Genomic DNA, 13,703 nt, shown 5'->3' with positions numbered 1-13,703 from the left:
GGGCCGCCATGGACGCTCGAGGCGGTGGGCTGGAGTGAGTTGCCGGGGACGGGCGAGCTTGCTGCTGGCCGCCCATGATGTGGAGGGGCGGCTGCCATCCGTGAGGGGGCGGAGGAGTCAGCGCCGTTCGCCAGGGGGCCGGAGCCTGCTGCCATCCGCCTGATCGGGGAGGAGCAGGGAATGGGGGACTCCTGCCGGCTGCCCAAAACCGGAGGAGCCTTCGCCATTCCACCGGGCGGCGGAGGAGTGTCGTGCCGTCCGCCGAGGGCCATCCAGTGCCACCGCCAGGCACCGCGGAGGAGATCACCCAGCTGGTGGAGGGCCGAGCAGCAGTGTGTCCAGGAACCAGATTTTTTTTTCTCCTCTCTCCCCTCTCTCGTCTCTGTCGCTCCTCATCCTTCCATCTCCTTTTCTCTCGCCTCGTCTGTCCTACCCCCAGGTTCCCGCAGGTCGCCGTGAGCGGTCCCCCCTGGAGGGAGGGGGGGGGGGGAGTAGAGCGCAGTCTCGGGAGTACCCCCCGGCCTGCAAGGGGCGATGGGGGTATGTGACGAGTGGGGCGGGGCCGAGAGACGTGGGAACAGGAGCGAGGCCGGTGGAGTGATTGGAAATGAGCAACACCTGCTCGACCCACCGGTCTCGATTCCCACGGAGGAGATGGAGGGATATAAAACCAGAGCGATGACAGTGACGGACGAGAGAGGACCAGGCCTGGGTTTTAGTTGTGTTTGGTTTTTATCAGAGGTGGAAAGTAACGAATTACATTTACTCGCGTTACTGTAATTGAGTAGCTTTTTTGTGTACTAATACTTTTTAAAGTAAGTTTTTAAATCTGTAATTTTACTTTTACTTAAGTATATTTTGTAAGTATTGTACTTCGCTACATTTTAAAACACATTAATTACTGAGTAAAAAAAAATAAAAATAAAAAAAATAAATCGCTCCCTGAGAACTATGGCAGTAAATAATGGGCAGGAGGGCAAACTGGCGCTAAAATCACAAGAAAGATGCAGACGGAAAAAACAGGCGTTAGTGGTGCAGACACCGCTGAAAACGAAACCCCGTCATATTCTGAAGTTGAACTCGAAGGGAATGAAGTGAACCCCTGGCCATATGTATGCTCTATTATGCAGTGTAAGCTGTACTTGCCTAGGAAGACCAAACTAGCAGCTTATAAAATCTCGACAAGACATCAACCCTTCGCAAGAATGTAGAGGTAAGCTAAATAATTGCATCGTTGCATTGGTGGTTAAAATGAAGCTTTGACATTTTAGCAAGAGGTTTTGCACAAATTAGCCAAAAAGACCGTGGTGAGGAGTGTGCTATTTTTGTTTTAATGATGTGCACGCGCATTTATAGTGCGTTCTTTCACTGTGTGATTCAGTCTCCTAAAATGCATTTAGAATGATCACAAAATTGAAGAGATATGGGCAGAAAAAATTCACATATTTATATAATTTCATATATTAAATCAAAATCACACAAAGAATGCCATCTTTTCCTCCAAAAATCATCGTGAATATATACATACATAGGCCTATATATAACAGTTCAGTAAACAAGTTAATTAAGAGACTTGCGTTTTAGACACCATATTGCCTTTTTTAGCTCTATTTCTACAACAGAAAATCATTCCAAACACAGCCACCAAAGCACAGTTTTGCGTCTCTGAGCAACGTGACAGTGTTTCGTTCCTGAATGAATCAACCGTTGAAATGATTCGGTTCAGTCGCAATGACTCACTTATTAACAGTGACTTGCTGACACATACTGGCCATTTTAATTTCACATTTAAAGTATCTTTTGATTTTTTTTTTATAAAAATTTCTTATCATTTCAAATGAGTATTCAACATTTTATGTCTTGTATATCAAAACATTATTCATGCATTTGTAACTGCAGGTTAAATGCATTCTTGTCCTGCACTAAACAGTGTAATACATCTAAATGCCACTTCCAATGAATCTTCTGCATTTCCTCTGCATTAAAAGATGAGTTTGTTGATACTGATTTGCCTGGTAACAGCCCAAATGTTTTATTATTCTAAATAACTGATTCCTTTAATTAAAAACAACTAGTTTGAGATTAATAGACCTATCCCAGGGGTCAAACTCAGTTCCTGGAGGGCCGTAGCCCTGCAGAGTTTAGTTCTAACCCTGCTCCAGCACACATATCATGTAGTTTTCAAATAAACCTAAATGATTAGATTAGCTGGATCAGGTGTGTTTAATTAGGGTTAAATCTAAACTGTGCAGGACTGTGGCCCTCCAGGAACTGAGTTTGACACCCTTGGCCTGTCCCATTTTGACTCCCTCCCACTGTTAAAATGTAACTAAGTAATTTTTACTCTGAGTAAATTTTAAATGAGTTACTTTTTACTTTTACTTGAGTAGATTTTTAGACTAGTACTTTTACTTGTACTTAAGTAAAATTTCATTAATGTAATGGTAGTTTTACTTGAGTAGAATATTTTTGTACTCTTTCCACCTCTGGTTTTTATTTGTGTTATTTGTGTTCTTTCTTTCTGTTTTGTCTTTATTTTGATTATTAAAACCTTATTTGATTGTCCGCCGGTTCCCGCCTCCTTATTCCCGTGATCATGGAGTTTATATTCTTACACTGACATAGTAAAATTGCTTGGTAGCCCACCTGGTAAAACATTAAACTTATGATGCACAACAGGTACAAGTATAATGAAACATGTCAGGACAATCCACAAAAGAGCTCAGAATGGTTCATTCTGCAGCCAATGAAGCTTGTACGGACACAAAATTAAGATAAAGATGTTTTTCAGGAAGTTGCGTTTTCTGATGTCTTTCTTACTCAAGGAGTCAGTTGGGAGCAGCTAATTCCAGAACAGCATCTTCTGGCTATTTCTTTGTTTATTTAATGCAATATTACTTTGTATTATTAAGTAATGTAGGTAAGTACATGTTTTTACCAAATATTAGCAATAACATGTCAATGTTATCCTATTTATAATATGCACACTTGCTAATTGCAAACAGGCAAAGGTAAAAAATATTATTATTATTAATTTTTTTTTTAATTTGTGTATGTTTTTTTTCTTGGCTGTAAGTTCAATAACAAAAAGATGAAGCTTGATTTAAAGACTGTCTAGTAAAAAAAAAAAAAAAAAAAAAAAATTAGACAAGAAAAGGGAAACAAAATCTTCAAAGGGGAGAGTGTTGTCGTCAGCAGGATGAACAGACGGAGGGTGACGGCTTTGCCAACGAGCCGAGCGCCAGACGCGATGTAAGGACGGAGAACAGAGGGAAGCAGGGATGAAGAGCCAGCAGTACAACTGGTTCTAGAGTATAAATAGTCTAAATGAAGAAGTGATTGCTGGAGAGATGTGGAGAACTGCACACAGGTTGTTGACTTAATGTGATGTAGATTAAAATAAACATTTTTACTTTTTAGTGTGAATACTGTTTGAATGACAAAATACATATCAGTGTGCAAAGATACAGCATACATACAGCAGTGCCTCTTTTATGATATTCTACATTCTAAAATATTTTCCTTTTCATTATTTTGTTATTTTTTTGTAGCTCAAGCAGTAAAGTGTGCTTCTTGAACATTAAAGCCATTGGTTGGATTACAAGATATAAACTGATAAACTGTGTACCTTGAACAAGATAAAAGCATCTGGCAAATGCATAAACATTTGAAAATTTTATTTAAATTCTTTTGCATGCAGTTTCATGTACTATAAATATATATATAATGATTTGTCAATCAGAAGTCCATTAAAATTATCTAGCAATATAAACATCTGATTAAAATGTTGGAAAATAAATGGTGGCCAACCACTTTTAAAAACAAAGAAATATGTCCATTTTTAACCTAAAACCATGATTTTGGAAAACGTCCATAGCTGTTTGTCAACAACCCTATTTAAAGAAAAACTGTTTGGGAACCTGATATGAATGATGTCAAAATGTATTTATATGTAAGTGGATCTTAAACACATTACATTATATATTTATTTATTTATTTTTTTGAGTGAGCTACATAATTTATTCTCAATATCAAGAATCACATGGGCTAGTAGACATAAACTTTCCTAATGTAACAGGAAGCAGTCATGTGACACTCTCTTCAGGTACAAGTTTAGGTGTTGCTGTTGTCTTAAACATATTCAATGTGTTACATCAACACGTACAGATTGTATATCCCCCGCTGCTTCTGCAGAGGAACATCCACGGTGTTGATTAGGCTTTTAGAAAACAGGATGTTTCATTAGCGCTGCTGTTGTCAAAATGTTTTTGATGCATGATTCCCATTACTGGAATATTATGAGCCATTGACCCTGTGAGTGCTGTGAGGTTATGAGTTGTTTTCTCTTTCTGCTTGTTATTTCATCCAGAGGCTTATGTTCCCAGCTGCCTCTGTCACTTGGGGGCTCCACGAGTTCCTCAATGTGACTCACGCTTGCTGTCAGTGACAGTGAGACAAACAAAAGCAAGGAATGAGAGCTGATTGGATGAGTATTATTAACCTTGCATGAATCTAGATATGCAGTACCTGGGGGAAGAATAAGAGTTTGGGGAACATCTACATCAGTCAAGTGGAGAGTGAAGAACAACAGTGAAAAGAAACAGAAATCAAGCACACTGATACATGGTGCACGTAAAGGGGACATGTTAATTTTGTCATGGCCATGAAATAATAATGAGATCTTAACTTGTGGGAACATCATATTATGTCGTAACCATAAGATCATTTTGTCGAGGTAACAACATCCTTATGTCTGACTGGATGGCAGTTAGATTAAAGGTGAAATGGGGACACAAGAGTCGAAGAAACTTCACAGTGAACTTTAGTGCTGCTGCTATCCATCTACAGTATCTGATCTATCTATCAGTCTATAATCTTTTATATCCCTACCCAATACCTAAAAATTACAGCAATATATATATATATATATATATATATATATATATATATATATACAGTATATACAGTACAGACCAAAAGTTTGGACACATTTTCTCATTCAAAGAGTTTTCTTTATTTTCATGACTATGAAAATTGTAGATTCACACTGAAGGCATCAAAACTATGAATTAACACGTGTGGAATTATATATGGAATTATATACATAACAAAAAAGTGTGAAACAACTGAAAATATGTCATATTCTAGGTTCTTCAAAGTAGCCACCTTTTGCTTTGATTACTGCTTTGCACACTCTTGGCATTCTCTTGATGAGCTTCAGCGGGAAGCGGGAAGTCGTGGCCTAATGGTTAGAGAGTCGGACTCCCAATCGAAAGGTTGTGAGTTCGAGTCCCGGGCCGGCAGGAATTGTGGGTGGGGGGAGTGCATGTACAGTTCTCTCTCCACCTTCAATACCACGACTTAGGTGCCCTTGAGCAAGGCATCGAACCCCCAACTGCTCCCCGGGTGCCGCAGCATAAATGGCTGCCCACTGCTCCGGGTGTGTGTTCACTGCTCTGTGTGTGTGCATTTCGAATGGGTTAAATGCAGAGCACAAATTCTGAGTATGGGTCACCATACTTGGCTGAATGTCATGTCACTTTCACTTTCACTTTTCACTTTCAAGAGGTAGTCACCTGAAATGGTCTTCCAACAGTCTTGAATGAGTTCCCCGAGAGATGCTTAGCACTTGTTGGCCCTTTTGCCTTCAGTCTGTGGTCCAGCTCACCCCTAAACCATCTCGTTTGGGTTCAGGTCCGGTGACTGTGGAGGCCAGGTCATCTGGCGCAGCACCCCATCACTCTCATTCTTGGTCAAATAGCCCTTGATGCCTTCAGTGTGACTCTACCACTTTCATAGTCATGAAAATAAAGAAAACTCTTTGAATGAGAAGGTGTGTCCAAACTTTTGGTCTGTACTGTATATAGGTTATGTTAAACAGTTATGTTGTTGTTCTTATTGCCACAATACATGAATGATACATGCATGTCATACAAAACATCTTACATGTATAATTACTGTTTATAACTAGTGAAGAATAAACACCACTACTTGCATGGGATGCAATAGCAAGCTCAAGCACAAAAAGTCCTTTTGAGCTCTAGGTGGCACTACACAAGCTGTAATATCAGGCAGCGTTTGATTACAGGAGAAAGGAAGGAATGCTTGGAAAATGGAATGACGTCAGTGGCTCTACTGGAGTCAGATTAGCTCACACCAAGACAATGGATGTGGTCTGCCGCTTTCTCAGGGCCAACTGCTGTTCTTTTACTGAACACACTCCCAAATTGGGTTACAATTGATTGGGCCCATGATGCATTTCCATGCTGTGTATTTCCTCTAACAAATACAATGGACACAAATTAATGAATGACACAGTTTAACCAGTGACTGGATAATAAAAGAGCTGTTGCGTAAAATCAAGTAAAAAGCCCTCAGCTAGAACTCTGTCCTTCCTTACCAGACAATTACTAATAACTAAAATAACTAAATAAATGATGGATTTGGTTTGTTTGAGGTCTCATTACAGATGTTTAAAAGTAATTTTGTCTTCCAGGTTACCAGGTAAAATGGTAACTTGCCCATTAGAGTATTTATTTATTTTTTTCACATTTTTTTATAGACTCATGACTCATGTTCTTGAGTGATCAACGAAAGCTGAGAGTGTATTAATAAGTTTTGTTATTGTCTGTGGTAATTTTGATTTGTACTGATACAAAATGTAAAAGGTTATTATGCTCAGATTTTTCATGTTCATATTATAACATGAAATTGACATCTCATATACAATGCTGTTCAGAAGTGTAGATTTGTGTAAGATTTTTTTTTATGTTATTAAAAGACATCTCTCACCAAGAATGCATTTATTTGATCAAAAATACAGTAAAATGCTATTTATTCCTGTGATGTCAAAGCTGTTTTATCTTCCTTTTTCTGAACACCACATGATCCTTCAGAAATCATTCTAATATGCAGATTTGCCGATCAAGAAACATGTATTATTATTATGAATCCTGAAATCAGTTAAAAAATTATACTGACCCCCAAACCTTTGAATAGTACAGTGAATCTGGATTTTAAAGAAGTGGTTTTTGGTCATGATGTGTTTACAAGCCATTTCTTTTAACATGTTGCTCTTGTTATTCTCCGCTGAGAGAGATTTGCTTTATTTATTTATTTATTGTCATTTGGCGAACTCTAGGAGTACAATACTTAGATGTTTTCAATGAAAATGTAAATACCATTAACATGCCTACTTAAATGTCTGCATCATAATGGACCATTTGACTGGAGGCATAAATGAATGTATAATTACTACATGTTTACCTTTTGAATTATATAGTGGAATGGGGTTCAAAAAGTCTAAAACCATTTTTTTAATACACTGTTTTCATTACAAACTACTTTATTTAGATTAACAATTTAAGTGAACACACACACACACACACACACACACACACACACACACACACACACACACACACACACACACACACACCCTGTCCATAGACTTCTATTGTTTTTATACTGACCAAACTTTATTTTCTATCCCCTAACCCTATACCCACCACACACAAACAGAGAGATTTGTGTTTGGATCCTGTTTAAAAATAATAATAATAATAAAACAACTAAAATCTTCTCCTGAGACACTGTGGTGTCATCTAAATCTAAGATCATAAACATTACACGATACAAAGTTTCTGTATTGCTGGGGGGAACAAATCAGACATCAGTATGTGCTATCTTGTACTGTCCTCTAGTGGTCAAGAGCACACAACTCGCTTTCCAGTTTAATTTAACTATTTAAGTCAAGAGATATCATATCTGTATAGTTTGCTTCTGTTGGGAGTCTGTCTTTTAACTTATTAATGCAATACAATTAACATTCAGACAAAAAACAGAGCAAGGTTTGAACTTGATTACTGAAGCCTCCAGATGCCCTTTACCCTTCAAAAAGCAGTGTAACACACTTGAAAATACATTATCTAGCCAATTGACCAAGTAACTACTGTGTCCTAAGGGATTTCAGAGGGAGGAAAAAAGCTGTAGCCCTACACATACATGCTAATGTCTAATAAGGCAGTCTGTCTGATTGCTAATGCCTAAAACAGCTCAGTGGAAACGGTCATCTTCATGTGTGTCATATACATTCATATCATGTGTAATACAGACTCTCTGTCTGCAGGGTTTGTTTGCTGACCTTTTGGCCTCTTGATAGTATACAGATGGCTGTTCACTATGGGCCTAATAGCCTAACATTTATTTGAGAGCTCTAAAAGCTTTAAATGTAGCAGAATACAGTGGATTCAATCATTAAGTGAACTTTATGTTCTGGCTAATGCTTTCATCACATTGATCACAGTCATCAACGTACACAACTCACAGTACAAACTCAACAAAAATTGTGAAAAAAGTGCACTTAATTGTATTGAATGTGTACATGTAATGCACTTCAAATATTAAAAGTAAACAAATAAATAAATTAATAAAAAATACTTGCTTTTGTGACAGTTTCTTAACACACTTAAGTAGTCTTGTAAAAACTGCACTAAGAGCGGTTCCAAACCATTGCATTTAATTTGCACTTATTATTATTATTATTTATTTTTTACATGTAAGTCTTTTTGAAAGTAAGCTAAAATGTACAAGAGTGTAATTCTAACATTTGTGAGTAACTGGGTAGACAATGAGAGATTTACATGCTGGCTGAATCAGACAGATGAGCAGAAAGGAAACTTTGTGCTTTATTTCATGTGATTCAATCAGAACAGTTGACTCACCTCTGTAGAGGCCACCAGAGCTTCTCAGCTGGTTTTCCTCAGGATCCCTTTGTTTTTTTGTTTTTTAATCAAATGGCAAGCCAACACAGTACCAACAATGGGAAATGGAAAATGGGCTTTGTTGTAGTTTATTAACCTGATACAACCCTGTGTCAGCTCATACTGCCATAGGACACAATTCAGACCAGACTCAATATTGAACCTTGTAGGAACAAAATTTGCGTTTTATTTTTTAAAATATGGTCATATTCACTGAGGATTTTTAGACTCATTCAGCACACCATTACAAGGTCTGCTTCATGACATCTAATTAACTACCTCTCAGGTTTTCTGCACCCTTTGTTGAAAACACACAGATTACTGTATGAATTTATAAGATAAACATAACCAAAATAAATGAATGTTCCTATCAGAGAAATTTAAAAAAGGGGGTCTTATATTGTATTTTTGGTTATGTATGTATCTGGCAGGCACTTTTTTATCAAAGTGATGCTTCTAAATACTTTAATTGATGCTTCATTGTTATCTCACTACTCTGTTCTCCATGATCTAGAAATCAATTGAAGACCTCCATCATAAAGGACATGTCAGTTTACTAAACCCACTGCCAGGCAAGGAACGAGGAGAGAGAGAAAGCTTTCAGATAATACTGAAGCTAGGAAACAAAGGTGTATCATTCCTGGATTAATATGTCCAATAATTGTGTACACTTCTGGATGAATAATACTGAAATAACTTTTAAGTTTCATCTTTGTTATTTTAATCAACCTTACATTTGACATATTTCAATAGTGCACCTTGCTTTATTCAAAATGTTTAACCAGCTACATCAACAGCAGTGAGGTATAACAGCAGTACAAAGTAACATACTGTAGGTATTATAACACAGATACTTAGGTATTATAAATATACATTAAATAGATAAATACAAACATATATATATATATATATATATATATATATATATATATATATATATATATATATATATATATATATATATATATATATATATATATGTTCATAAAGAAAGACACCAAGTGGACTATAAAAAGAAATATTAAAAAAAAACACTGACTCACAGCCTTTGTTTTTAATATTAATTTGGATATACTCTTTGGTTTTGTAAAAAAAAAAAAAAAAAATAATAATAATAATAATAAAAAAAGGTTTGTGGTTATTAAATTTTAAATTAAATGTTGTAAGGAACAGTAAAAGATTAACAATAAGATTCGCTAAAAGAATTAAAACCAAACACACATCTTTAAACAAGCCCACATATGTTCAGAAACCATTTACAAAAGTATTTTCAAAATAATTTAGTGCAAATTCATCACTGACATGACACTGAGTGAGTGAAACTGTTCCATCAGTTCCTTGGTTCTTCCATCTCATTATTTCCACACTTCAGCAAAGACGGTGGGAAAATATGCAAGAACAGAAAAATAAGATTGCACAATCAAACAAGAGGTATTTTTTTCACCATTGGAATCACACGATTACACTTATCACACATTATTTTGTTTCTCCACATTCTGAAGACCATAGGTGACTCTGAAACTACAAGAAACTCATTGTCATGGTAAGGGTTAGTAGAATAAGTTGGCCTTCTGTACTTGCAAAGCTACTTATAGTCAGTAAAATGTCTGTTGGGGGACCATCAAAATAAAGTCTTACTAATCAAACACTTGATCTCTACCAGCTGAGCTTTTTCGTCTCTTCACAACGATCTACACATCATATGAGGTTTGATGGTTGGATATACAGCTCTCAGTGCCAGCGGTGTTATTCTGTTATCTTTAGGACTGTCACTGCACTTGCTAATAACAGTAACATTTAAGTGCACAGAGGAGTTGCTCTTGCGTCTAGAACACAAAAGACCTTGAAAAACTCCTTGAGCTCTCTTCCTGAAGTGGCTTCCTACAATAGCATACAAAAAAGGGTTTATTGCACTATTGCTATACCCTAAATAAGTAGCCAGCTCATTGCCTATTTGCAATATATTCTCCCAGACACACCCAGGAAGGAGCTTAAAGTAGTCAAGGGTTTCTAGGAAACGCACCAGCTGAAAGGGTGTCCAGCACAGGAGAAACACAGCGAGGACCGTCAGAACCAGCTGAGTGGCTTTCCTCTCCGTTTGAACTCTTGGTTGAATCACAAAGCTGCGGTTTTTAAGCGCTCTGACCACGTGAAAAGTGCAAAAGGAAATGATTGGCAGCGGAAGCAAGAATCCAACGAAGTTTGTCGTGATGTTCCGTCTTAGAATCCAGGCTTGATGAGGGTATTCTAGGTAACAGGCATCCACCCCTATGCTTGGAAATGAACCTACTCTTCGGAAGAGCAGAGTTGGGAGACTGAGCATGAATCCCACCGTCCAAATCACAACACATATACGCTTGGCCCAATCGGGGGATCTCAGCCTACTGGGGTTCATGGGTTTGGCCAAGGCGAGGTAGCGGTCCACGCTGACCAGCACCAGGAAGAGTATGCTGCAGAAGTAGTTCATCGAGATGATGGTGCAGATTACCTTGCAGAGCAGCTGACCGAAGTTCCATTGATAGCCTTGGGCAATGGTCACCGTCCAGAAGGGCAAACATAGGACCATAATGAGGTCTGCAGCTGCCAGGTTGCCCAGATACACATCAGCTACGCTGCACGGCTTCCGCTGGAGGCAGAACACGCAGAGGACCACACTGTTGCCCAGCACTCCCAGGATGCTGATAAGAGCCAGAAATGGAGGCTGGAAAGATGACAGCCATATCCAGGCGTCTGTTTCATTGCAGATGTTTGACGAATTTAGTTCCATTGGGACACTGTGAAATGTTAAACGATATGGTGATTAGCAAAGCAAACTGTTAATTTTAGAAGAAAATAGTATTTCGGTATTTCAAATTATTGGGCATAATTCAATGTGTCCCTTGCTGTTTCATTGTAACGAATTACTCACAAATTCAGGAACACTTTAGTATAGGAACCAATTCTTACTAGTAACTAGTTGCTGATTAACACGACTAACATATTGGCTGTTTATTAGTTATTATCATAAAGAATATTCTGCATGACCATATTCTACATCCCTAATACTACCCAATACCTAAACTTAACAACTACCTTACTAACTATTTATAAGCATCAAATTAGTAGTTTAGTTTAGTGAGTATTTCTGAGGATATAGAAACAATTTTCTGAACATAAGCCCTGCACATGACACGCAAGAAAAAATAAATAAATTGTGAGCACAATTTACTAATTTGTTCCCTCAATTTACTAAAACTTGCACACGATTACTATTTCGTTCCCTCTATTTATAAATCATGTGCACGATTTAACAAATTGAGGGAATGAATTAGTAAATCCTGCTCACAATTTAGCCTACTATTTTTTCCTGCATGCCATTTGCAGGGCTCCATACCTAAGCAACATATGCATAATAATAATAATAATAATAATAATAATAATAATTTGAATAATAATAATAATAATAATAAAGACTACAATGGGGAAAAACTAATGCTAAATTTAATTTGAAACAGTTTCACTAAAAAAACTGCTAATAAATTTAACAATTAGAAAGAAGTAGCAAGTAACACATTTGAAGTAGAAAGTCTGAAGTTGTATTTTCTTGTAAAACATATAGTAATGTTTCCACGACTTTAGACATTCTACTAACAGTAAGTAACTTTGTAACTTCATGTCAACTAGCAGTCATTAGAATATTAGTAGACTGTCTGCATAATATCTTATAAGGCTGTACTGTGATGGGCCCACCCTTAACCTAACCTAACAGTCTACTCTGAGAGATATTAGACATGTAGTTGCAAATTAATGATAATTAGTTGACATGTTATGGCGAAGTTACTTATAGTTAGTAGAATGTCTAAAGTGGACTATCAAAATAAAGTGTAACCAATCCTTCTGTTAATTCAGTTTTTCCCAAGCTTGATCCTTATGTTCAAGAATAAGCTTTCTGTTTCTTCCTGAATGGATGAAGTTTCCTTCATGTTTGCAAGTGAAAAAAAAAACAACAACAACCAGACTTTGAATACAACTCAAAAAACGAAGGGGAGTCATTTGTTGGAATGGATCCATATGATTGAGCAAAACCTGGAAATTCCCAGGGAGTAACATTCTTGCACATTTTCACCAAAAGTAGAATACTAGCAAAAATGCGTCACAAAAGTTTATTAATGTTAATGACACTGGATTTTGATTTACTATTATGAATTTTGCTGATGATTTTATCCAAAAAAATAAATTTTGTTTTCTCTGGTAATCAAACCCAAAACTGTGGCCTTGGTAGGACCATTTTTTTTTTATGTTAACATAATCTGTTACTGTTATAGTCATGAAACTTGTACTGTTTTAAAATAACCATTGACTTTTTGGAAATTCACCTACCTGTGGCAGCTCCAGATTGTATATATAGAGTCACTATCTGTTCACTTCCGAAGTGTTGTCTGGCTGAATCTTCTCCAGCTAAATGCTGGTGAGATCAGACAGGCGCTCTTATAAACGCATAATGAGGCTGTCGTCACTGGAAGCCTGGATAGTTCTCGCTTTCCGTTTGTCATGCTCTGGCTGTCTTTCGCCTGAGTAAAACACTTGCACTGTTATGAAGATAATATGAAGATAAACATTATGAATCAAGCGTGATTCTGCCTTTTCAACAAATCTTCAGCTCATGACACAGCAGCTCTAGATAAGACAGATATTAAAGTTATGTTCTAGAATGATTTAACAGTAGTATTTTCAAATGACTTCTCAAATGCATGACTTTATAGACTGAATTTGTAAAATGAACATTTATGGAATTCTTTCTGCTAACCCCCCCCCCCCCCCCCAAAAAAAAAACAATATACTGTAGAGTAATACTTCTTGACCAATAGAAACAGCTTTTAGATTTGTGTATTGAGTGTAAAAATGGCACCAATGTCTACACAATTCCCCTCAATGCTAGTGTCCACTGTACATATAGTTTAA

The 13,703-nt window shown here is 37.1% G+C and overlaps 1 protein-coding gene across 1 annotated transcript; it reads right to left on the bottom strand.

The window, feature by feature from the left end:
• Nucleotides 1–10,407: 10,407 nt before the first annotated feature.
• LOC132107323 (B2 bradykinin receptor-like) lies at nucleotides 10,408–13,316 on the bottom strand. The gene is made up of 2 exons (XM_059513558.1): nucleotides 13,122–13,316; nucleotides 10,408–11,536 (listed from the first exon to the last, which is right to left on the bottom strand). The coding sequence occupies exon 2, from the start codon at nucleotides 11,527–11,529 to the stop codon at nucleotides 10,444–10,446; it is 1,086 nt and encodes a 361-aa protein (XP_059369541.1). The 5' UTR covers nucleotides 11,530–11,536; nucleotides 13,122–13,316; the 3' UTR covers nucleotides 10,408–10,443.
• Between the last annotated feature and the right edge of the window lie 387 nt (nucleotides 13,317–13,703).

This window comes from Carassius carassius, chromosome 27 (assembly GCF_963082965.1).
Source record: "Carassius carassius chromosome 27, fCarCar2.1, whole genome shotgun sequence".
Taxonomy (NCBI): domain Eukaryota; kingdom Metazoa; phylum Chordata; class Actinopteri; order Cypriniformes; family Cyprinidae; genus Carassius; species Carassius carassius.
Note: the sequence above shows the minus strand (reverse complement) of the source record. Positions and strands in the feature narration are given on the sequence as shown.